The sequence below is a fragment of the Epinephelus fuscoguttatus genome, linkage group LG4 (assembly GCF_011397635.1).
Source record: "Epinephelus fuscoguttatus linkage group LG4, E.fuscoguttatus.final_Chr_v1".
NCBI classification, from domain to species: domain Eukaryota; kingdom Metazoa; phylum Chordata; class Actinopteri; order Perciformes; family Serranidae; genus Epinephelus; species Epinephelus fuscoguttatus.
Genome location: NC_064755.1, coordinates 34,561,336 through 34,581,037, shown reverse-complemented (window position 1 = coordinate 34,581,037; position 19,702 = coordinate 34,561,336). Strand labels below are relative to the sequence as shown.

The 19,702-nt window shown below is 40.2% G+C and overlaps 1 protein-coding gene across 4 annotated transcripts in view; it reads right to left on the bottom strand.

Annotated features, from left to right (window-relative positions):
• Positions 1–19,702, bottom strand: part of LOC125887739 (AP-3 complex subunit beta-2) — a 71,177-nt gene that overhangs the window by 27,685 nt on the left and 23,790 nt on the right. For 3 of the 4 annotated variants that reach the window (XM_049574780.1, XM_049574781.1, XM_049574779.1), the window contains exons 2-15: positions 17,647–17,722; positions 14,855–14,929; positions 14,460–14,555; positions 13,775–13,935; positions 13,277–13,343; positions 12,718–12,900; positions 9,226–9,417; positions 6,680–6,777; positions 3,871–3,925; positions 3,699–3,770; positions 2,609–2,671; positions 2,375–2,507; positions 1,958–2,067; positions 1,286–1,462 (exon numbers count right to left, since the gene is read on the bottom strand). In XM_049574780.1, coding sequence (XP_049430737.1) covers positions 1,286–1,462; positions 1,958–2,067; positions 2,375–2,507; positions 2,609–2,671; positions 3,699–3,770; positions 3,871–3,925; positions 6,680–6,777; positions 9,226–9,417; positions 12,718–12,900; positions 13,277–13,343; positions 13,775–13,935; positions 14,460–14,555; positions 14,855–14,929; positions 17,647–17,722 — 1,558 coding nt within the window. Of the gene's footprint in view, positions 1–1,285; positions 1,463–1,957; positions 2,068–2,374; positions 2,508–2,608; positions 2,672–3,698; positions 3,771–3,870; positions 3,926–6,679; positions 6,778–9,225; positions 9,421–12,717; positions 12,901–13,276; positions 13,344–13,774; positions 13,936–14,459; positions 14,556–14,854; positions 14,930–17,646; positions 17,723–19,702 lie in introns of all 4 variants that reach the window. The other variant, XM_049574778.1, reaches the window with a different exon arrangement.

The window sequence follows — 19,702 nt, the reverse complement described above, 5'->3', positions numbered from 1 at the left end:
TCTTTTCACTCTAATAAGACAAGTGAACTTGAGTAAGTATTATGACCAATTCTCTGCGGTATAGTCACAGAAGTAAATACTGGACACAGTTTTCACAAGCCACATATCTTCCAAACATTCTGACACTAAAACTGCATTTTTCAGAAAGACAAATCAGGAGAAAATTAATTTAGTTTGAGACACATCTCCGTCTCAGCAACAGACTCTCATGGATTTGGCAACACAGAATCTCTTCTTTCTGTGGTGCTTAACCATCAGTCTGGTTTCACTGTAGTGCTGCCAACGTCACTTTCCAACTGCATGAAACAGAAATTGAAATAGATTTATGTGTGAAACTATGAATTAAAATGAAAACTGAAATAAAACTTGTGTTTCTTGGCTTGATAATTTTATTACTGTTGTTATTAAACTGTTTTTGGAGAGGGAAGAGAGAACGTTACTAGGACAAATTAGAGAGTTGTAAGATGCTTACTATGTATCTACAAGTAGTAAGTGGCAGTGGTGGAAAGTACATTTACTCAAGCACTGTACTGAAGTACAATTTTGAGGTACCTAATTCGACTAATTCAATTTTCTGCTACATTATACTTTTACGTCACTAAAATTCAGATGTAAACATTTTACTTTTAGGCTGCTTTCAGACCTAGAGTTGTCTTTCTTTGGTCTGAATCAGGGACTCATTTTGTTAATAAGTTCTATAATTGCCTAGAGTTGGTTCGTGTTCTCACGGCAGCATTTACAACCGGATCAAAGGCCTTGTGTGAGAAAGCTGCTCTTGATTGGTCAGAATTTCCATGCGGGAATAATCCAGGAAGTAAACCAAACGCTGAAGAAGAGTACACTTGCAAGATAAATGTGACACTTTGTAATGTCACAATGGAGGGACAACTACGCAGGTTGATTTTAGCGCTGCTCATCGTGGACTATATTGCTGTCATTGTTCATTTTAGTCAAACCATACAGTTTGAAAACGAGGCGCGGCTCCAACTAGAAAACAATGTTTTGATGCATTGGATGTGCTGAATGTGCATATTAAGGCAGTACAGGAGGAGGTGCACATTAATAATCCTCAAGGAGTGTAACATGCTCATGTTTAACCCAAACAATGTGTCATGTGACTGCAGTTGGTTCAGGTCGAGGAAGGAACACATTCTCACCACAAATTCAAAAACTAACCAACATCTTTTTGCTTCAGTGATGTTTCGACACTGAAGCTTGGTGGCACTGCACACACTGTTGACAAGTTAAAGTTTTACGCTCTAATCACAGAAAACACCATTCATACCTGTTTAGAGTTGGTGAGATAAAGCTTGGCAGCCAAATTGATGATTTGTAGCTTGACAATGTCCTCTTCACAGGTGAACGACTTGGCCATCTTCCTCAGGACATCTGGGGCAATCTTCGGTACATGCTCACAATATTCTCCAATCAGCCACAGGATGCTGGCCCGCGCCATCGGCACCTGAGAACAATTACAATCAAATCAAATGGTTGTGTCTGGGTTTTGTCAGGATAAACCCCCATTTGGCAAGCTTGTTTTAATACCACAACCCAGGAGCTTTTAAATGTAAAGTTAAAATCCAAAAGGATAGTTTAAAACAGGAGGTAAAACTCTGACATTAAGGGAGCGATCACACCAAGATGAAACGCTAGAAACGCGACGCCAGTAAAACCATTGTTTTCCTATGATACGGTGTGTCTGACCGCTGTTCAAGCGTCTTTTTAGACAGGCATTTTTCTGGCGTCTTTTTAGATGCTTCTTTTTAGACGCTCGTCTAAAAATGCGCGTAGACGCTGAAAAGTTAAAATATTTTCAACTTATTTCAGTAGCTAGCGCGCATTGAATAAGCGCTTCTAGCATTTCAAGCGTCTTTGAAGCGTCCGCGTCTCTTGCGTCTAATTTCTGTGTGATCACCCCCTAAAGCTTCTGTTTTGAGTTTGTAAATGAGACGCTCACCTGGATGTTGTCTGTTAGTTTCGCCATGTGCTTTATGATGTCACTGTGCTTCTCTGGTTGCATCTGCAGCAGCTTCTTAATAACCACCACAGACTCAGCTACAACCAGCTCTGTGCAACAGGAGGAGGAGTCATAAGTCATGAATGAACACTCAATATGTTTTCCCTTATCATCATCCTAGAATGAGGTATTAAAATTTAAATTCATTCCCTTACTCACTTAAGGTAACAGGTTGTCTAAAATGTATCTTCTGCTGCTTCTTTTCCACTGAGGTAAAGTATATTTCATAATTTACAAACGCAAATGAAAAATCTTGATTAAATTATCATATTGACCTGATTTCCGATACTGTCTGCCACAACAATTTATTCATTCTACTCTTTGTATGTGTCTCAAGTGTCAAATAAACAGACTTACCGTCTCGGTTGGACAGCAGCTGCACCAGGCCGTTCAGACACGTGTCCCTCACCTCGCCGATATTAGTAGCACAGCGGCCGATGGCTTGGATCGTGGCGGCCACAAAGTCTTTATCCATGCTTTTAATGTACGTCTGCCAGAAATAAGTGTTCACTCAGTACAATATTACAGAAAAGAAGATGATGAATCCTGATTAAAGAGAAAATTCTCTCTTCACAGAGCGCTCCACCGTACCTGAAACTCTCTGAGGATGGTGGAAATGTTCGTCTCATTGGCCAGATTGGTGAGAACCTCCAGCTGCGATACACAGAAAAAAACCTTTTTGAACACTGCAAACACAGTTTAAAAGTGAAATACAAACAATGTTTACTGTAATTACTGTGTAGCTTTTTCCTTTAACAAGATTTTACTGGAACCTGCACCAAAGACTGTGATTTCACTGGTAAAATCGTACGTTTTTCACATTCATGTTCTCATCTTAGAAACTGTTTCACTCCAATTCATAGCAGTTGATTCGTTAACTCAGCGTAAGTGGGTTTAAAGGGATAGTGTGCCCAAAAATGAAAATTCAGCTATTATCTACTCACCCATATGCCGTGACCGTGAGACATGGGCACCGCGTTCAGGTGTGTGGCTAAAAACAGAGTTTAAATGACGTTTTTCCAAACAACTTTTTATGTCGGGGCTTCAGGACACTTGGATCACTACAGACGAGCAGTATGGAGATATTCTGTGGTTTCAATTATGTGGTTTTAGATGTTTGAATCTGGGGCACTGTAAGCCTCCATTAGGTGGAGTTGTGTTGCTACCCCCTCTCCCCTTGGATCTCCACAAGGTATGTGAGGACTCTAAAACTTCACCTAAGCCTCCCTCGGCATACGGGTGAGTAGATAATGGCTGAATTTTCATTTTTGGGTGCACTATCCCTTTAAGATGATTGTGGACAGGCAAAAGATGCTGGCTGCAGATATGCTGTACATTAAAGTATCATGCCTCAAGGCCCAAATGCACTGAAAGCATCTAACGCATGTGTTTTGAAGTACACCTTTTGTTTTCAACAGCAAAACACGCACCCAAAGGGCTTTAAGATGCTCAAACTGCTTTGACGCCTCTACTCCAAACTTGTTATACTGCTGGTTCAGAGGTGTTGATATTTTATGTCTGCTGTGCACCATCGGAGCATCAAATGAAGCGTGTCAATTATCACTCTCAGTGCATTTGGGCCTTAAAAGTCTTCCACTGATCCAGCATGAGGATTACAGAGAAAACAGATAGCAGCATAATTCTGACTAAAGCAATAAAATAGAATAGGAAAGAAAAGAACCTTGAGGACTTTTATCTGGGTCGGGTCTGTGGAGCGGATGTAGAAACTCTTCAGGTACGGTTCAAACATTCCCTGTGAAACACAAAGAACAGGAAGAAAAAAAAAACACTGAATTTTATAATTTCATTATCCACACAGAAACAACCAGAAGGTACCAACAGGTGAAGCTCACCCTTCTCTTAATCGTCATTGTTGCCACGTTCTGAAGGACGACATACTGGACCTCACTGGAGACAGAAACAGGAGAGATCGATGTAGGAAAATGAGCAGGATAGAAACAGATGTATTTAATAAAATGTCAGTCCCCTTTTCTCTCCTGTCCTTCCCTGCCTACTTATCCAAAGACACTGCAGCCATATTGGAGGTCCACAGCTTTTAACCACAGTGGTAATATTTCTTTGAACATAAAGAATTGGGAAAGCTTCATTTAGACAAATACTTAAGATGTCATCAGCTCACTAACATATCTGGGCACTACAACTCTCACTGTCTAGTTAATAATACATCAAATTTTTCAACTGGCTAACAAAAGATACCAATATGTTGCACTAAATTGGCAGTTTGTTCAGTGTTAATTTCTTTGATGAAATTTTTTTGTCAACAGCCTTTTTTTCCATGATGAAAATGACACGATGACGAGCTTAAAATAGATTTCAATAACAAAAACTAAGACAAAATCTGTTTTATTTTCTTTGACGAGACGTGATGAAAATGTTAGTGGTGGATTATCAGACACTGAAAGCTGCGAACAGCTGTGCTTGTAATAATCTTCAAATGCCGCATGAGTGACAGGCTGGTAAACTCCAGTAAATAGTCTGCGCCAGGATGTTTAGCTAGCCAGCAAAAACACTCACACCAGAGCAGCATCAGCCATCAGTGCGAGTTGTGAGCTGCAATTCAGCAGTAAATAATCAGCCGTGTGTGTCTGATTGTGGATGGTGGAGCTGCTGAATGGATTTGTGGAGCTTGTTAGGTGGCTGTTAGCAGCTAGCTCCACCTGTTAGCCGTTGAATGGCAGCGGAGCAAACAGCCACCAGCTGCTGGATTTCATAGCTGATCCCCGCAGGACTCCCCTCAGTCTGTCTCTGTAAGGTTTATGGTTTGATACTGTTTGACAGGCAGGTAGGAGGCTCAGTTATCTGTCAGTGTAGCTGTGCTTTAAGTAAACACTCTGAACTCAGATTAATTTTCTCTAACAGAGGTGGAAGTTTAGTTTTTAGTCGGTCATGTTGCAGATTATTATTGCAGATATTATTATTTGTTGCAGTTATTTTTCTGCTTTTTAACAGTGAGATCAATCAGTCAGAGTATACAATGAACCTGGGGACAAATCCTAATTGTCTCAGATTAGTTATTTGTGGTGTCAAAGTTTTTGAGAGCATAAATAGAGATGCTGAACTTTTCAAATGATGATCATTAAGTGTGTGTTCATAAATCAGCCCTTAAACCTGTCAAACTCTGATGGAGACATGACAGTTTGTAAGTGTGCAGAAATTATTTATAGTTGTAGAAAAAATGTGTCTTAATGAAATTTTTATACAAGCTGTGACCTTGATTCTAATTTCTAATACATGAATTAACCTCACTGGATTAGTTTAAAGATTAAAAAAAAGTTACTACAATGTTATGAATTACTAAAATGTTAAAAATTTATTTTGTTGACTAAAACTAGACTAAAACTATGAAGGATAAAAATGGCTAAAATGTGACTGAAACTAATAGGCATTTTCATCTAAATCTAAAATAGCTGTCAACATTAACAGAGTTTGTTGGATTTGCTGACATGTAGCCTGTCTGAGTTACTTATTGGAAATGATATTAGCTAAGCGACGAATTAGAGATGCTGCTGCCAGATAGATGCAAACACAAGCTAACTAGTTGTTGTAGCTCAACTTTTCTGTGTGAGGCAGCAGCAGCCTCACAAATACTTCTCATCTTCAGCTGTAATTCTTAGTCTGAGATATGTGAAGTTACTCCCAGCTATCATATCTCCTACTTGGCAGAAAAGAATACAGAAGTGTCGGTCATAGTTAAGCATGTGGCTACAAAGCCACAATCACTGGCAGTACCACACACAAAGAAACCCCAAATCAATAAGTATTCTGAATCTTAATTTGTTTTATTCCTCAGATTAAAATTCAATAAAAGTAATAGTTGGTGTTTTTTTTTTGCAATACAGACACTGAATTTAAAAAAGCAAACTTTTGATCTCCATGCAAACTGCAGGACATCTGCATTTATGCACATGTTCATTTGGACAGGTTTACAGGTAGTATTCTACACAAACAAGTCCAATAAAATGCATTGAATACCCCCACTAACCTTCCTGTTGAACATCTAGGCATCATTCTTAAAGGTAGTGAACCGGTGTTGTAATTAGAGCCGAGACTCCATACGGATAATAAAGTCTAATGAAACTTATCGTACGGTGCAACGTGTTTCTGATAAATCCCCCACAGAGCGATGCTGCTGTTCGGCCGCTACTGAGTGATGATCCCATTACAGCACACGCAGAGCCACAAGAGCACTCGTTCAATAAGAAGCTGACAGTTTGCAGGACTTACAGGCGAGAGGCCGGTTATGTGCCGTCATCACTCCTTATGGTTTATGCCTTCATGTTTACCTCAGACTCGCTGAGCTCCCTGTTTAATTTCACTTCCTGCTTCAGGGCTACACAGATTTATTTTACTACCCTCACTTGTCATTTTTGTTTTGTTCTCGCACTGTTTTCCAGTTTGCTCAGTTCACAGTTTCCTCTTATCACAGTCAGCTGTGTATTTTTTGTTTTGTTTTTTTCCTTTTCGACTGAGACTCATAAAGGCAGCTGTCATTTTCAACCTTCGCTCCATTTTCAGCCACAATAACACTGTGAGACGGCTCCTGCTGGTCTGACTACCCTTCCAAAAATATTTTCTGCCAACATCTATGGTACAGCAATCACAGCAGATGATTTATTTCAAATTACAGACACTTTAACTCACCTGTGGCTCCTTAGGAGACGGACCAGGGCCTTGGCAATCACCCCAACTTCTGCTTTAGGGGCAAGATGGAAATACAGCTGGGCCACAGCCATCACCACCTGGAAGATGCAGAGGAAACAAATGGAGGGTTAAATCTTCACCAATCTCACAATATAAAATACAATACAAAGTTGCAGGTATTATTAGCCAGAGTGTCAGACTGAAGCTCCCAGAACCTTCAGTCTGACATGGCTTCCATTGAAGGCGATTTACAAGGGGGAGGGAATTTGATTTTTCCCTAACCAATCAGTAGAGATCAACGACTCACCCAGAATCTTACGTCATTAGTATCCATGCCTCAGGGGTGCCCAAAACAAGCGAGCATTGCCCCTTTAAAATGTCTCCGTCGTCGTGCACGCCCAGCTGCATCGCCGTTAAATCCAGTTTAGCAGCTTCCTTAATTTTGTCCTCCATTAACGCGAGTAGTGGCGAAATACCTCGATAGCATCGTCAATGTGGTCTGTAGGATCTATAGCGGTCGCCATCGTTGCTATCCTCACCAGTTACCCACTGGCATACAGCTTGACATCAGCGTGGCACTGATTGGCTAATCGCTAGACCCCCGGCGTTCACTGGTCCGTCCATCATTTGGACGAGATAAATCGCAAATTCATTGAAGTATGCCAGACCAGACATGCAAGTCTACTCAGTTGAGTGGGCGGGGTCTATGGTCTGGAACCAGGCTAATGTATTATATCATCTGTCTGGGTGTTCAACTTTGTTCTCCATTGAGAATTCATTCATTTTCAAAATGGCAGTCCATTACCATCACTGCCTTACATCGCCATACAGTATGTTGCAGTGCAGATGTAAAATATGATGGATTTATTCTGCCAATGTTCTGGCCTCTAAGGTCAAAATTTCTTTTGGTACTGACTCATTCAAGCATTCAAGAGTAGGGGTTGTGTTTTTTAGGGCTTTTAAAGAGACAGTTCACCCCAAAATCAATAATATATATTTTCCCTCTTACCTGTAGTGTTATTTATCAGTCTAGATTGTTTTAGTGTGAGTAGCTGAGTGTTGGACATGTCAGCCATGGAGATGTCTGCCTTCTCTCCAGTATAATGGAACTAGATGGCACTCAGCTTGTGGTGCTCAAAGAGCCAAAAAATAATTTGAAAAATTCAGCAGCAATGTCTCTTTACAAAAATCATGACCCGGTTACTCAAGATAATCTTCAGAACTTGTTATGAGCAGTTTCATGTAAAAACTAGTTCTACTATTACATGCTCTGTGATTAATTAATGTAAATTAATCGGGTACATCATTTTTTTACTGTGAAAGTATTTTTAAAAATTCAATTCAAATGAATTTTGGCAGATGTGTCGTAGTAAAGCTGCTGGATTTTGGACACAATTGTCCCCCTGTCCTCTACCACCCAAAGTGGTCTGCAGTCCATTGCAATCCATTTTGCAAGAGAGTTAGTAAGTCGGTCACAGGTAGACTTACTATTACTTTGTATCTGAACGCCTGGTCGAGTGTGGCTTAATGAGGGTAACTGTTAGCACTAGCATCAGAGGCTGTGCTAGCTTTGACAACCGGGTTAACTGCTTTGCGTTGAGGTGATATTTTAGGCTTGAAGTTCTCCAATGGTATGAAAATTCCTTACTGTAGAAATTGCATACTCCATTCACGTTGCCAAGCAGTATCGTCTTGAACTCTTGAACAAAAGCAAGTTCTTTTTTTCTGATTTCTCTGGTCATGTAGCACCAGTTTCAAAAAGTATTTGTGTCTTACTACTGCACAGACGGCCTAGTTTTATGAGGAGACTATCTTTCCAGCAGTGAAATACTTCTTTAATATAATAATATTGGCCCTAGCTGCTTTAGGTAGCACCTGCAGTGGGAGTTTCTTACTTCCAGGTACTGAGTAGAGAATAAAATAAACAAAATGAGAGCTTCAAACAGGCCCCCAACAATATAATTACTTCAAGACATCAGGGCAAAGGGAACCATTAAAGGAACCGTTTATTAATTACTTAGCAGGTGCAAAACAATAAGCTGCATAAAGCGCAATTACAGAGCTCACTGATTGTCTGCTACACTACATGTAAGATAAGGAAACACATTAGTTGCCAGAGGAACAGGGTTAATCTTGAACTGCCTTGAAGCAAACAGCTTGACTGCAGCAGAACAAAGGCAGAATAATGTGTGTCAAGGGAATTTTGTAACATCTAACATGGAACAAAGCGGGCCTTTCAAGGTGACCACAGCAGTTAGTAATGTGGTGCGATGCTTTATTAATTTCCTTTGGGAAATTGTCCCCATTTCAGAGTGAGAGGTCAGATCTGATTAAATGCTCAAGGGCACTTCAGCTGCTTGTTAACATGAGCGAAGGTCGAGCATCTGAAGACCTCGACTGCTCACATCATCGGACCTGATGTTCAACGTGGGATAACGCTGGAGAGAAACAATTATGATGTCTACCATGGCAACTGCCTCGAGGAGAGTTAATGGGCCATTATACTGATGTAAGGTGTGTGTATTATTCAGAGGCAGTGGTCTTACAGCTGCGTTGCGGCTCTGCAGGAGCGGCTTGGTGTTCCTCAGCAGCAGCCGGTGGTCTGGATCCATCACATACGGCTTCCTCTTGGCCATGGTGGTCGCCTCTGCCTTCTTTTCTTTCTCCTCCTCGTCCTCGTCCTCATCTTCATCTGAGCCGTAGAAGGTCTTGTCGCTTCCCTCCTCCAGCAGGGACTCCTGCTGAGACAGTGAGGATTAAACTGTGTGTTCAGGGACAAATCGTGCAAAACAGAAATCTCTCTGGCTTTGAGAGAAGTTACTGGCTGCTTAAAAAGTCTCTAGAAGTCACCAGATGGTAATTTGCTCTTCAAAAAGCACTGTATGAGAAGCATCATTAGACATCCTCGCGTCAGAGAAACATGCAGTGAAAAATGGTTCCACCAATTTGTCACCACATGCATTGGAAATTACCAAAACAACAATGTTCATCGCGGTATGAAAAATGGCTCAATTTGTCGCTGGTCGTGTCCAGAAAATGAGTCGACAGGTGGGCTTGAAAAACTGATAAAACTAAGACAAACAGAATCACCAAGCTGGCAGCAGTGAATGAGGAGAAACAATGACAGGATTGTTTCAATTTGTACCTCTGCACAGTCACAATGGCAGAACCGCATGAATAAAAGTTGTGCACCTACACGCTTTTGTTGCACAGTAATCTCTACTAATTCTGTTCCTGCAATTAATTCCTTGCAAATTAATTGTTGCTGACGACACACAGCCAGTAAACCTCAGAGTTTTTTAAGTTTGCATGGATTTCTGTAACATGCAACAATGAATGAAAAGGCGGATCCATTATTTTTATATATTTTATATATTTATTTTTTCTGTAGCTTTCCAGTTGTGTTACTGATGTACATAAACCTGTAAAGTCAAATACTTGTCGAAGTTCCTATGTTTAAGCGTCAAAATGCATGTTCAGGGCGCCCAGTAGCTCAACTGGTAGAGTGGGCGCCTCATGTACAAAGGCAATATCCTGCTGCAGTGGCTGTGGTTTCAGCTCTGACCTCGGGCCCTTTGCTGCAAGTCATCCCCTTTCTCTCCCCCTATCAAGCTCATCCTGTCCCATCTAATAAAAGCCATAAAAATTATCCTAAAAAAAGCACCATGTTCCACCTCCAAGCTAACACTTTTCTCACTCTTCAACTGACATTGTCAGCAAATGGCAAGTGCGTAGGGTGAGAGGTGGGGAGGGGCATCAGTGCTGTGACCTTTGTCATTGCTTTTTTGCTTACGGCTAAGTGGGAGTTTCCATTTGAAAAACACAGCAAAGAAAACAGATGATCCGCCCTTTAAACAATTAAAGCAAATGGTCTTTTATGTGATCAAATATACTTAAATACTACAGTGTACACAGTGTGTCTGTAAATGGCACAAGGTACACATGGTAGTAAAACAGTGGAGTGGAAAAAATATGGTAAATATGATTGTGCGAGCAGTGGCACAATGCAAAGTAGTATTAAAGCTTTATTTGCTAAGAGTTGGTTGTGATGCTGAAATAATTCACTGATTAACTGACTAGTCAATCCACAAAAAGACAGTTAATAAATATGATAATGGATTCGTCTTTAAGATTAACTAGCAGGGAAAATTAAAGAAAACTAGAAATGATCACCCCGTGGTTGTATGCCCTTCGTGAACCTGTCAAGTTTCTCTTACATCCATGTCTGTGAAAACATGGATGCTTCACATACACCTTCCCCACGGCAGCACAGAAGATCTATACAATTAGCACAGTTTCAAGGTGGACACCCAAATTTAGAATCACCAGTTCAGTATCTGACCAAATGTGTCCCCTTCTGTTTCTGAGTTATGATGCTGAATAATGGACAGAAAAGTGTTTTTGCAGAACATTATGATGTCACAGTGAAGCTGACCTTTGACCTTTTGGATACAAAATGTCATCACTTCATCATTATATCCTGTTAGACATTTGTGTGAGATTTTGTCAGAATTAGCAAACGAATTTCTGAGTAATGGCCCAAAACATGTTTTGTGAGGTCACAGTGACCTTTGACCACCAAATTATACGCAGTTCATTCTTGAGTCCAAGTGGATGTTTGTGCTAAATTTGAAGAAATTCCCTCAAGGTGTTCTTGAGATACCACGTTCATGAGATTGAGAAAGATCAGGTCACAGTGACCTTGATCTTTGACCTATGACCACCAAAAACTAATAAGTAAATCCTTGAATCCAAGTCAACATTTGTACCAATTTTAAGGAAAGTTTCTTCATGCCCTCTTTAGATATCACAACATCAGTCAGAGATCAAGGCAAGGTCACAGTGACCTTTGACCACCAAATTCTCATGACTTCATCATTGATACCGAGTAGATGTTTGTGTCAAATTTGAAGAAATGACCTACAGGTGTTCCTCGGATATCACATTCTCAAGAATGCAACGGATCAGGTCAAAGTGACCTTGAACTCTGTCTACCAAATTCTAATCAGTTTATTCTCCAGTCCAAGTGAACGTTTGTGCCAAATTTGAGGAAATTTCCTCAAGGCCTTCTTATAATATTGCATTCATGGAATAAGATGAACACAAGGTCACCCTGACCCTGACCTTTGACCACCAATTTTGAATGACTTCATCGTTGAGTCCAAGTAGATGTTTGTGCCGAATTTGAAGAAATTACCCACAGGTGCTCTTCAGATATTATGTTCACAAGAATGCGACAAACCAGGTCAAAGTGACCTTGAACTCTGACCTCTGTCCACCAAATTCTAGGCAGTATATTACTCAGTCCAAGTGAACATTTGTGCCAAATTTGAGGAAATTTTCTCAAGGCATTCATAAAATAAGATGAACACTAGATGTTTGTGCCAAATTTAAAGAAATTCCTTCAAGGTGTTTTGGAGATATCACATTCATGAGAATGAGACAGATGGAGTCATAGTGGCTTTGACCTTTAACCTATGACCACCAAAATCAGTAAATCCCTAAGTTCACGTGGACATATGAGCCACATTTGAATAAATTCCCTCGAGGTGTTCTTGACTTATCACGTTCACAAGAATGTGAACGGGCAACCTGTAAACATAATGCCTCTGGCCGAGGCTAACACCAGCATGAGGGCATAAAAATAACTTGTTCCAGCTTCACAGATGGGAAGTTTTCGCTGCTTTTTGTGTTTATTTCAATGTAATTTAAATATTTGGGTTTTTTTGGACTGTTAGTCAAACAAAATAAGCAATAAGAAATTGAAATGAGCATTTTTTTCACTATTTTTTTTTCATTTTATGAACTTAATTATTAATCAATGAAAAAGAGAAACCAAAATACACCAGAGTTGTCATTAATGAAAATGATTGCTGGTTGATGCACTAGTTGTTACATAACTCATCAAACTGGCAGAATAAGAAGTCTGACATGAGTTTTATCACCACAGCATAAATAAATACTTAATTTTTAATATTTCCCTAAAAACTGATCACTTTTGGACAACTGTGCTGATTCTGTGTGTGTTTCTTACTCACATTCATGTTTGGGTTGAGGAACTGGGTCCTGGCGTAGCGAGTCAGCATGTTGATGATGACAACCTGCCCCCACTCCTCCACGTCGATCAGGAGGTTACACAGCTTCCTGTAGTTCTTGTGGATCAGGTCAATGCGCTCCGGACACACCTCCTCGAAAGCCATGACAACGCTTCCTGCCACCAGCTGCAGCACACAACAGGTGGTAATGTTACCATCATGTTCTTAAATGTCAGGAGGGTACAGGTTGTCTGTGAGGATCACTGAGGCACAAAATGAGATCCATGCGCTCTCAAATTACATTTTAAGTTAAACAATAAACTTTTTGTGGATGTTATAATACATCTTATGCAACAACTGCCAGGTGAAGAGGGAGACTGGTTAAACAAATGATGAGCCTTGAAACAACTGAGGCAGTGAATGCAATCTGGTCACTGTGCACAGACGCTGGTTTTCATAATTTGTTCACTTTATCAAACTGTCATTTCCATTTGTTAAAGAATAAATAAATAAATAATGAATGTGGTGGAAAACATGCTGGATCAGTGGTGTAAACACCCACCGTGGTTTTATCAGCGAGGAGTTTCTCTATGACTTCAATCAGCTGGTCCTTTTGTTCTGGATCCAAACTGAGAGCAGAGGAGAATAAAATCATTCACATGCATGAAACATGAAATGCTGGAGAAAAAAAGTCACCAATAATTTGATCATAAAAAAAAAAAAAAAGGCTACTAATGGATTTTACTGACAGAGCAGTGATGGATTTACCTTTTACTTACATTTTTCAATGACACTAAGTCATAACAAAATTTGATTTTGGCATAGTGGTTCTCTAACTGAGGATCAGGACTCTAATATGCTGCAGGCTCAAAAATTCAGATTTCTAACTTATGTATTATTTATGCTTCTTTTAATCCTTGATATAAAGACTCTGCTCAAGCAGCCTCATCTGTAACTAGACGGCATATTTAATAAGTACTAATGAGTGAAATAATAAATCTACCTAACTGCCTTTACACCCAGAACAGACACTCAGGAGCCTGAGATCTGAATAAATTACCTGTAGAGTTTAGGAATTGCGTGAGCAGCCGTCTTCCTGACGTATGGAGACATATCAGAGGCAGCCTCTTTGATGGCCAACATCATTATGGGGACGATGATGGTGACTCGGATGCTGGAGAGGACTCGCAGAGCGCTGGCTCTGATCAGCTGGTTCGGATCCTGCGAAAGTAAAAAGCAAATATTTCAAAAGCAATACTGTCATCTGCTAAGAGTCTGTAGAGACAGAACTGTACTTCAGCGACGTTAAATGTTATGCACCACATATCTGGAACAAACTCCCAGAAAATTGCAGGTCTGCTGTAACTAAGCTCTTTTAGACCAGGAATGAAGACTTTTCTGTTTGCCACTGCCTTTTATTAAATCAAATATTTATTCTTTCCTTACACTGCAATGTAACCTTTATCCTTGTATTCTACACCTGTATAAGTATTTTATAGCTTGTTTTTATTTAATGGTGTTTTAAGTCTATAGCAACTTGGTTGGGAACCAGAGGGTTGCCGCCCCAAGTCCCCGTCTGATTGTGGAAGGACTATGACACCAGCATTGGCTATCCATGGAGCCAAGCTGCCAGCATGGCCAAAAACATAGAGTAAATCTTTATTTCATCACAACATCAGTCCCCAAAGTTTTGATAAATGTTTCTTTCTGTTATAAAATGTCATCACTTATGAAAGCTGCTGTACCTTCAGCCCTCGCTGAAAAGTGGAAATGGAGAGCAGAGCGAGATCCTGCTGCTCCTCGGCATATCGCACCAAGTAAACATAGACCAGCTTCTTCACCTGTAGAGAGAAGCAGTAGGGGGGAAACAGGCAACAGATTTCATCCAAATTATGTAGATTAGTTCAATTATTTCCACTGAGATAAATCTGAAGCAAAGAGGAGACAAAAAATGCAATTTTGTTCAGGTGAGATAAAGCCAAACCCCCCAGGGCTTTTAAATATGTGATAAGTTGATGCATAAATTACAAGCTAAACAAAAAACAGCCTTAATGCAGAGAGAAACTGTTTTTTACCACATATAACTACACACAGTGAAGAAAACGAGCAACAAACACATGAAGCCAAGTTCATAACAAACCTCAATGTTTTTGCAGGCCACATTTTTCACCACAGCAGGGAAGAGATCTGATGCATTTTTACCTCGGGCGATCATCTGCAGAGAAAACACACACCGGAAAGCAAAACAGAAAATCAGCAGCAAGGATTTGACAAGGTGACATTTTTCAATCATTTCTAAGAGAAGGTGCAACTTTTTATTTTTTATTCCAGCCTCCTTTTTTTTCATGCTTTCCTTCCTTTCTATCTTCTCAGTCCTGTGGGGAGGAAGAGATGGGTGTGGAGCTTCAGATTATGAAATATGAATATTTAACAGCTGACTGTGCAGTTTGTATCTCCAACCACTGTTGTTATATCATCTAAAACTGCCCTTGTCTCATAACTGAAGAATATTAAGTCTCAGGATCTTAAATACAGTTTTAGTGTGTGTACAGAACGATGGCACAGCCCAGTCGCCAGAAGTAAATATTGGTACTGTTGGCACACAAAACCAGGTGCTTTTTGCAACCTGTCCCTGCAATTCCTGCTGCGATAGTGCAGTGAAAAGCGGTTGTGTTTTTATTGAGACACTGCTGCGTTTCCAGCTGAGATAGTGTCACAAAAACCAGTTAATTTTTATCAAGAAATTGCTGCATTTCCAGACAGGATGTTGCCACAAAAGTGGTTGCTTTTTACAAAGACATCACTGCATTTCCAGCTGAGATAGTGTCACGAAAAACGGATGATTTTTACCAAGAAATTGCTGCATTTCCAGCCGGGATGTTGCCACAAAAGTGGTTGCTTTTTACAGAAAAATACCTGCATTTCCAGCTAGAATAGTGCCACCTAGCAGTCGTTTTTCACTGAGAAATCGCTGCGTTTCTTGCTGGTATAGTGTCACGAAAAACAGTTGATTTCTATCAAGAAAATTGCTGCATTTCCAGCTGAGATAGTTCCACAAAAGCAGTTGTTTTTTTTTGTCAAGACATCGCTGCGTTTCCAGCCAAGCTAGTGTCACAAAAAACAGTTGATTTTTACCAAGAAATTTGCTGCGTTTCTAGCCAGGATAATGCCATAAATGTGGTTGCTTTTAACAGAGACATTGCTGCATTTCCTGCTGGAATGGTGCCACAAAGCAGTTGTTTTTTCTCAAGACATCACTGCATTTTCAGCTGAGACAGTGTCACAAAAAAATGTTAATTTTTACCAAGAACCTGCTGCATTTCCAGCTGGGATAGTGTCACAAATGTGGATGCTTTTTACAGAGACATCGCTGCATGAGATAAAAGCCCTTTTTAAACAGGAATTGTGCAAATTTGCAGGAAAGTCCAATCAGTCTTCTTTCAGCATTGGCAGTATAAAAACAAAATTGGGGAGTGCGGCAAAATGCCACCTGCCTACTTTTGTTCATACAGAATGTGCCTTTTTCGGGGCAATGGGGGGTGCGAGAAAGTAACAAAACGTGTAGGTCAGCGTGTGACTTAAACAATTCTGCGATTCTCTCGTAAGTTGGCCCATCCATCGTCATCCCCGTCATCTGACGGTTAATGGCCTCTTTGTTTGCGAGGGCAAGGAGGGCGCGCAATTTCTTGTCTCCCCAGTTGCTCATCTTTACAGTGTCTGTCAGGTTTGCGTTTCCCTCTCGCTACTAGCTGCTCATTCCTGCTATCAGCTGTTTCCTGTTAGTCCACCACCAGTGGCTCGCACGTGCGGCGTCATCCCCTCATGCCCACAAGTCTTCGACAGCCCCTCCCGTGGCAGAAGGGCACCTCGTTCTGTTTAAACCAAAAAGGTTGCGCCAATATGTCTACCCTACGAGGCGGAAAACTGGGCGCCTCGGATCAACTCGCCAATCCGGCTCTGTGTGTCTAAACGCTCGCAGCTTGCCGGCAAAACGGCCCAACATTCACAGAAAATCGCAACCGTGCGCTTACTGGCGGGCGCGTCCTGAAGACCTGTGTAAATTTTCCACAGGAGATATTTTTACTTTTTTGTCTATTCAAGAAATTACCCACAGAAGCTCTACACCAAGAATTATTGTTTTATTTATTTGAGTTTTTATTTATGTCTGCCTTTTTTACTTATTTATTTTAATACTGTACCTGAAGTTATATTTGAGCAAAAAGGAAAATGTTTCTTAACCTGTGTCACTGTTTTTGTTTGTTTGTTTGAGATGATTATTGAAAAGCTGGTTGTATCTTGGTTAAAATGTTCTTATATAGGAAAGATAGAAAATATTGCAATATCTTGTGTGCTGTAAAGTGGTTTGAAAAAAATGAAATCGGAATCGGCCATCCAAACACTCTGGAAATCAGAAATCGGTATCAGTCCAAAAAATTGTAATCAGTGCAAGTCTAGTTGTTTTTAACCAAGAAAATTGCTGCGTGGGTCGCCCAGTAGCTCAGTGGGTACAGTGGGCATCCAATGTACAAAGGCAATGTCCTTGCCGCAGCAGGTGCAAGCTTGATTCCAGCCCATGCCCCCCTGCTGCATGTCATCCCCACTCTCTATTCCCTCTTCAAGCTTGAAACTGTCTTGTCTGTCTTGTGTGTTTCATGATACTCATGAAACACACAAATGTAACATATCTGTGGTTTGCAGAAATGCACACTGCCAACATATATTGTGGTGACTCCAACTCCAACCAAACTTGGAATGATGCAAATCAAGTTTGGTACGCAGAACAAGCTCTGGGTCTGTATTGTGGTCGGGACTGTTTAAAAGTGATGCATGCTGAGTTGTACAAATGACAACTTTCCATGCCTTTGTCCTTCCAGTCAACGTGCAGCTGTACCTGCTGATCAGTGAAATCCCAAAGTAAACATTTATACTCACAGCCACGATGCGCTTCATTGCCTCCAGCTTCAGCGAGTCTTTGTTGCTGTCCAGCATCTCCTTCAAGTCGTCATGTCTAAAAGAGGAAAACACTGAAAATCAGTTCACGGCTTTTTATTTTGCTTATTTGTTTTAGCAGCACAGAAACAGCCAAAGTCTGATTACCGAGGCCTCAAACAAGAAGCACAGACCTGTTTAAGGATTTCCATTCAATGCCCAAAATTTATCAAGTCTGCAAGTGTGACCCAGAAATTATTCTCTTTGAAGTGTGAAACTCACCCTGCAAAATGTGGAAAACCTTTGAAACTGCAGCTCATAAAAGCGGGGTAATTGGAAAGTGACATAATCCCTAAAACATGTTGACTACTCTGAGAAATTACACAGATATTTTTGCAGAAACGGGGGAAGAAACTTTCCTCTATCAGACGATGTGACCCAGCACGACTGTAAGTCAGCCAGGAGGTCTTTTAGTATCACAGAAGCTCAAGTCTTTATTATTTAGATAACTCAATAACTACCACTGTGAGAATGCAAAAATGATTAGTCGATTGACTGAATAATTAAATACCAAATATTCAGATTATCAATTAATTGTTCAAATCATTCATCAAACACAAATTTACAACAGTGTTTGTTCCAGCTCCCTAAATGTGAGGATTTTTCTCTGTTTTAAATCATTATATACTGAATATCTTTGTGGGAAACAATCAGTTAGAAGATGTCACCTTCAGCTTTAGGAAATATGTTTGCCATTTTTCACTATTTTCTGACAATCAATTGATTAACTGTCAGATTGAGCTGCAGATGGGCTGTACCAAATGTCCCTGTTTTTCACATTTGAAGCTTCTACTGAAGTTTTTCAAATGAGGCTACAAATGTCTATCATATTTTATGACTTCATAGCCCGAAAAGAAAAATATCATCAAACAAAATCCTCATTTAGAATAAAGTGGTTTGTCAGATGAAATGACTTATTCTTTATTTTTCTCATTATAGCAACTTTATTTAACAAATAAATGTAATTCATGATGCTGTCAGATTGCAGCTTTGGAGCGTCCTGTTAATACAAGTGCATTTTGACCGCAGTGCAAATGTTGGTGTTGGAAGGCTAAATGCCAACAAATATGGATTAAAGCAGAATATTCTTCTAGATAAACACGTCTGATTATTTCTTTTAAATGATTATATTTATCTTTTTTCCAATAAATGCTGACTTTTGGACTTTACAATGCTCTGGAGCATGACAATGCAAATGATGGGATCACACAGGTCAAAAACAATCCTACGCTGTTAACACTCTAATTCTACAAAAGTACCAACTCATAATATTCTTGCAGCCTAACTGGTGGTGCAGTGGTGAGCACAGTTGCCTCACAGCAAGAGGGTTATGGGTTTAAATCCACCAACTGCTGACCACCTTCTGTGTGGAGTTTACATGTTTTTCCAGCTTCCTCTCACAATTCAAAGACATGCAGGTTACTTGGTGTCCACAGGTGTGAATGTGATCGTGAATGGTTGTCTGTCTCTATGTGTGCATTCCAGTACCCATACTACCATACTACATAGTATGCGAGGGAAAGATTTAGTATGTCCTAGTACGTAGTATGTCAAATGCAGTACACCAAAAATACCAGGATGTTCTACTACATCCGGGCCGATTTTGCAGTCTGCCAGCCAGCACGTTTCTGGCTATTCTGACTCACAATCCTCTGCACAGCGGACGATACGTCACATCAGCTAAGCCGCAGACAGATAGCAGCTTTCTGACAGCTGATCGACAGTTGTCAGAGGTTCGCAATGATGGATGACAGTGCATTCAAGCAACTGATGACCAGTTGAATATTAATAACAAGACTATTAATTGTTTAAGTGAACAAAATAATCATAAATATTACAAACAACAAAAGGACATAACTATAAAAATAACAATGACAGAAAACTGCATATGTAATTTCACTGTCACAAGTATGTTAGAATCTACAATCTGTGCAGTTATAACTTCAAAGTTAAACTACACACATTGCAAAGTAACAACAGCAGAGCTCTCAGTGAAACT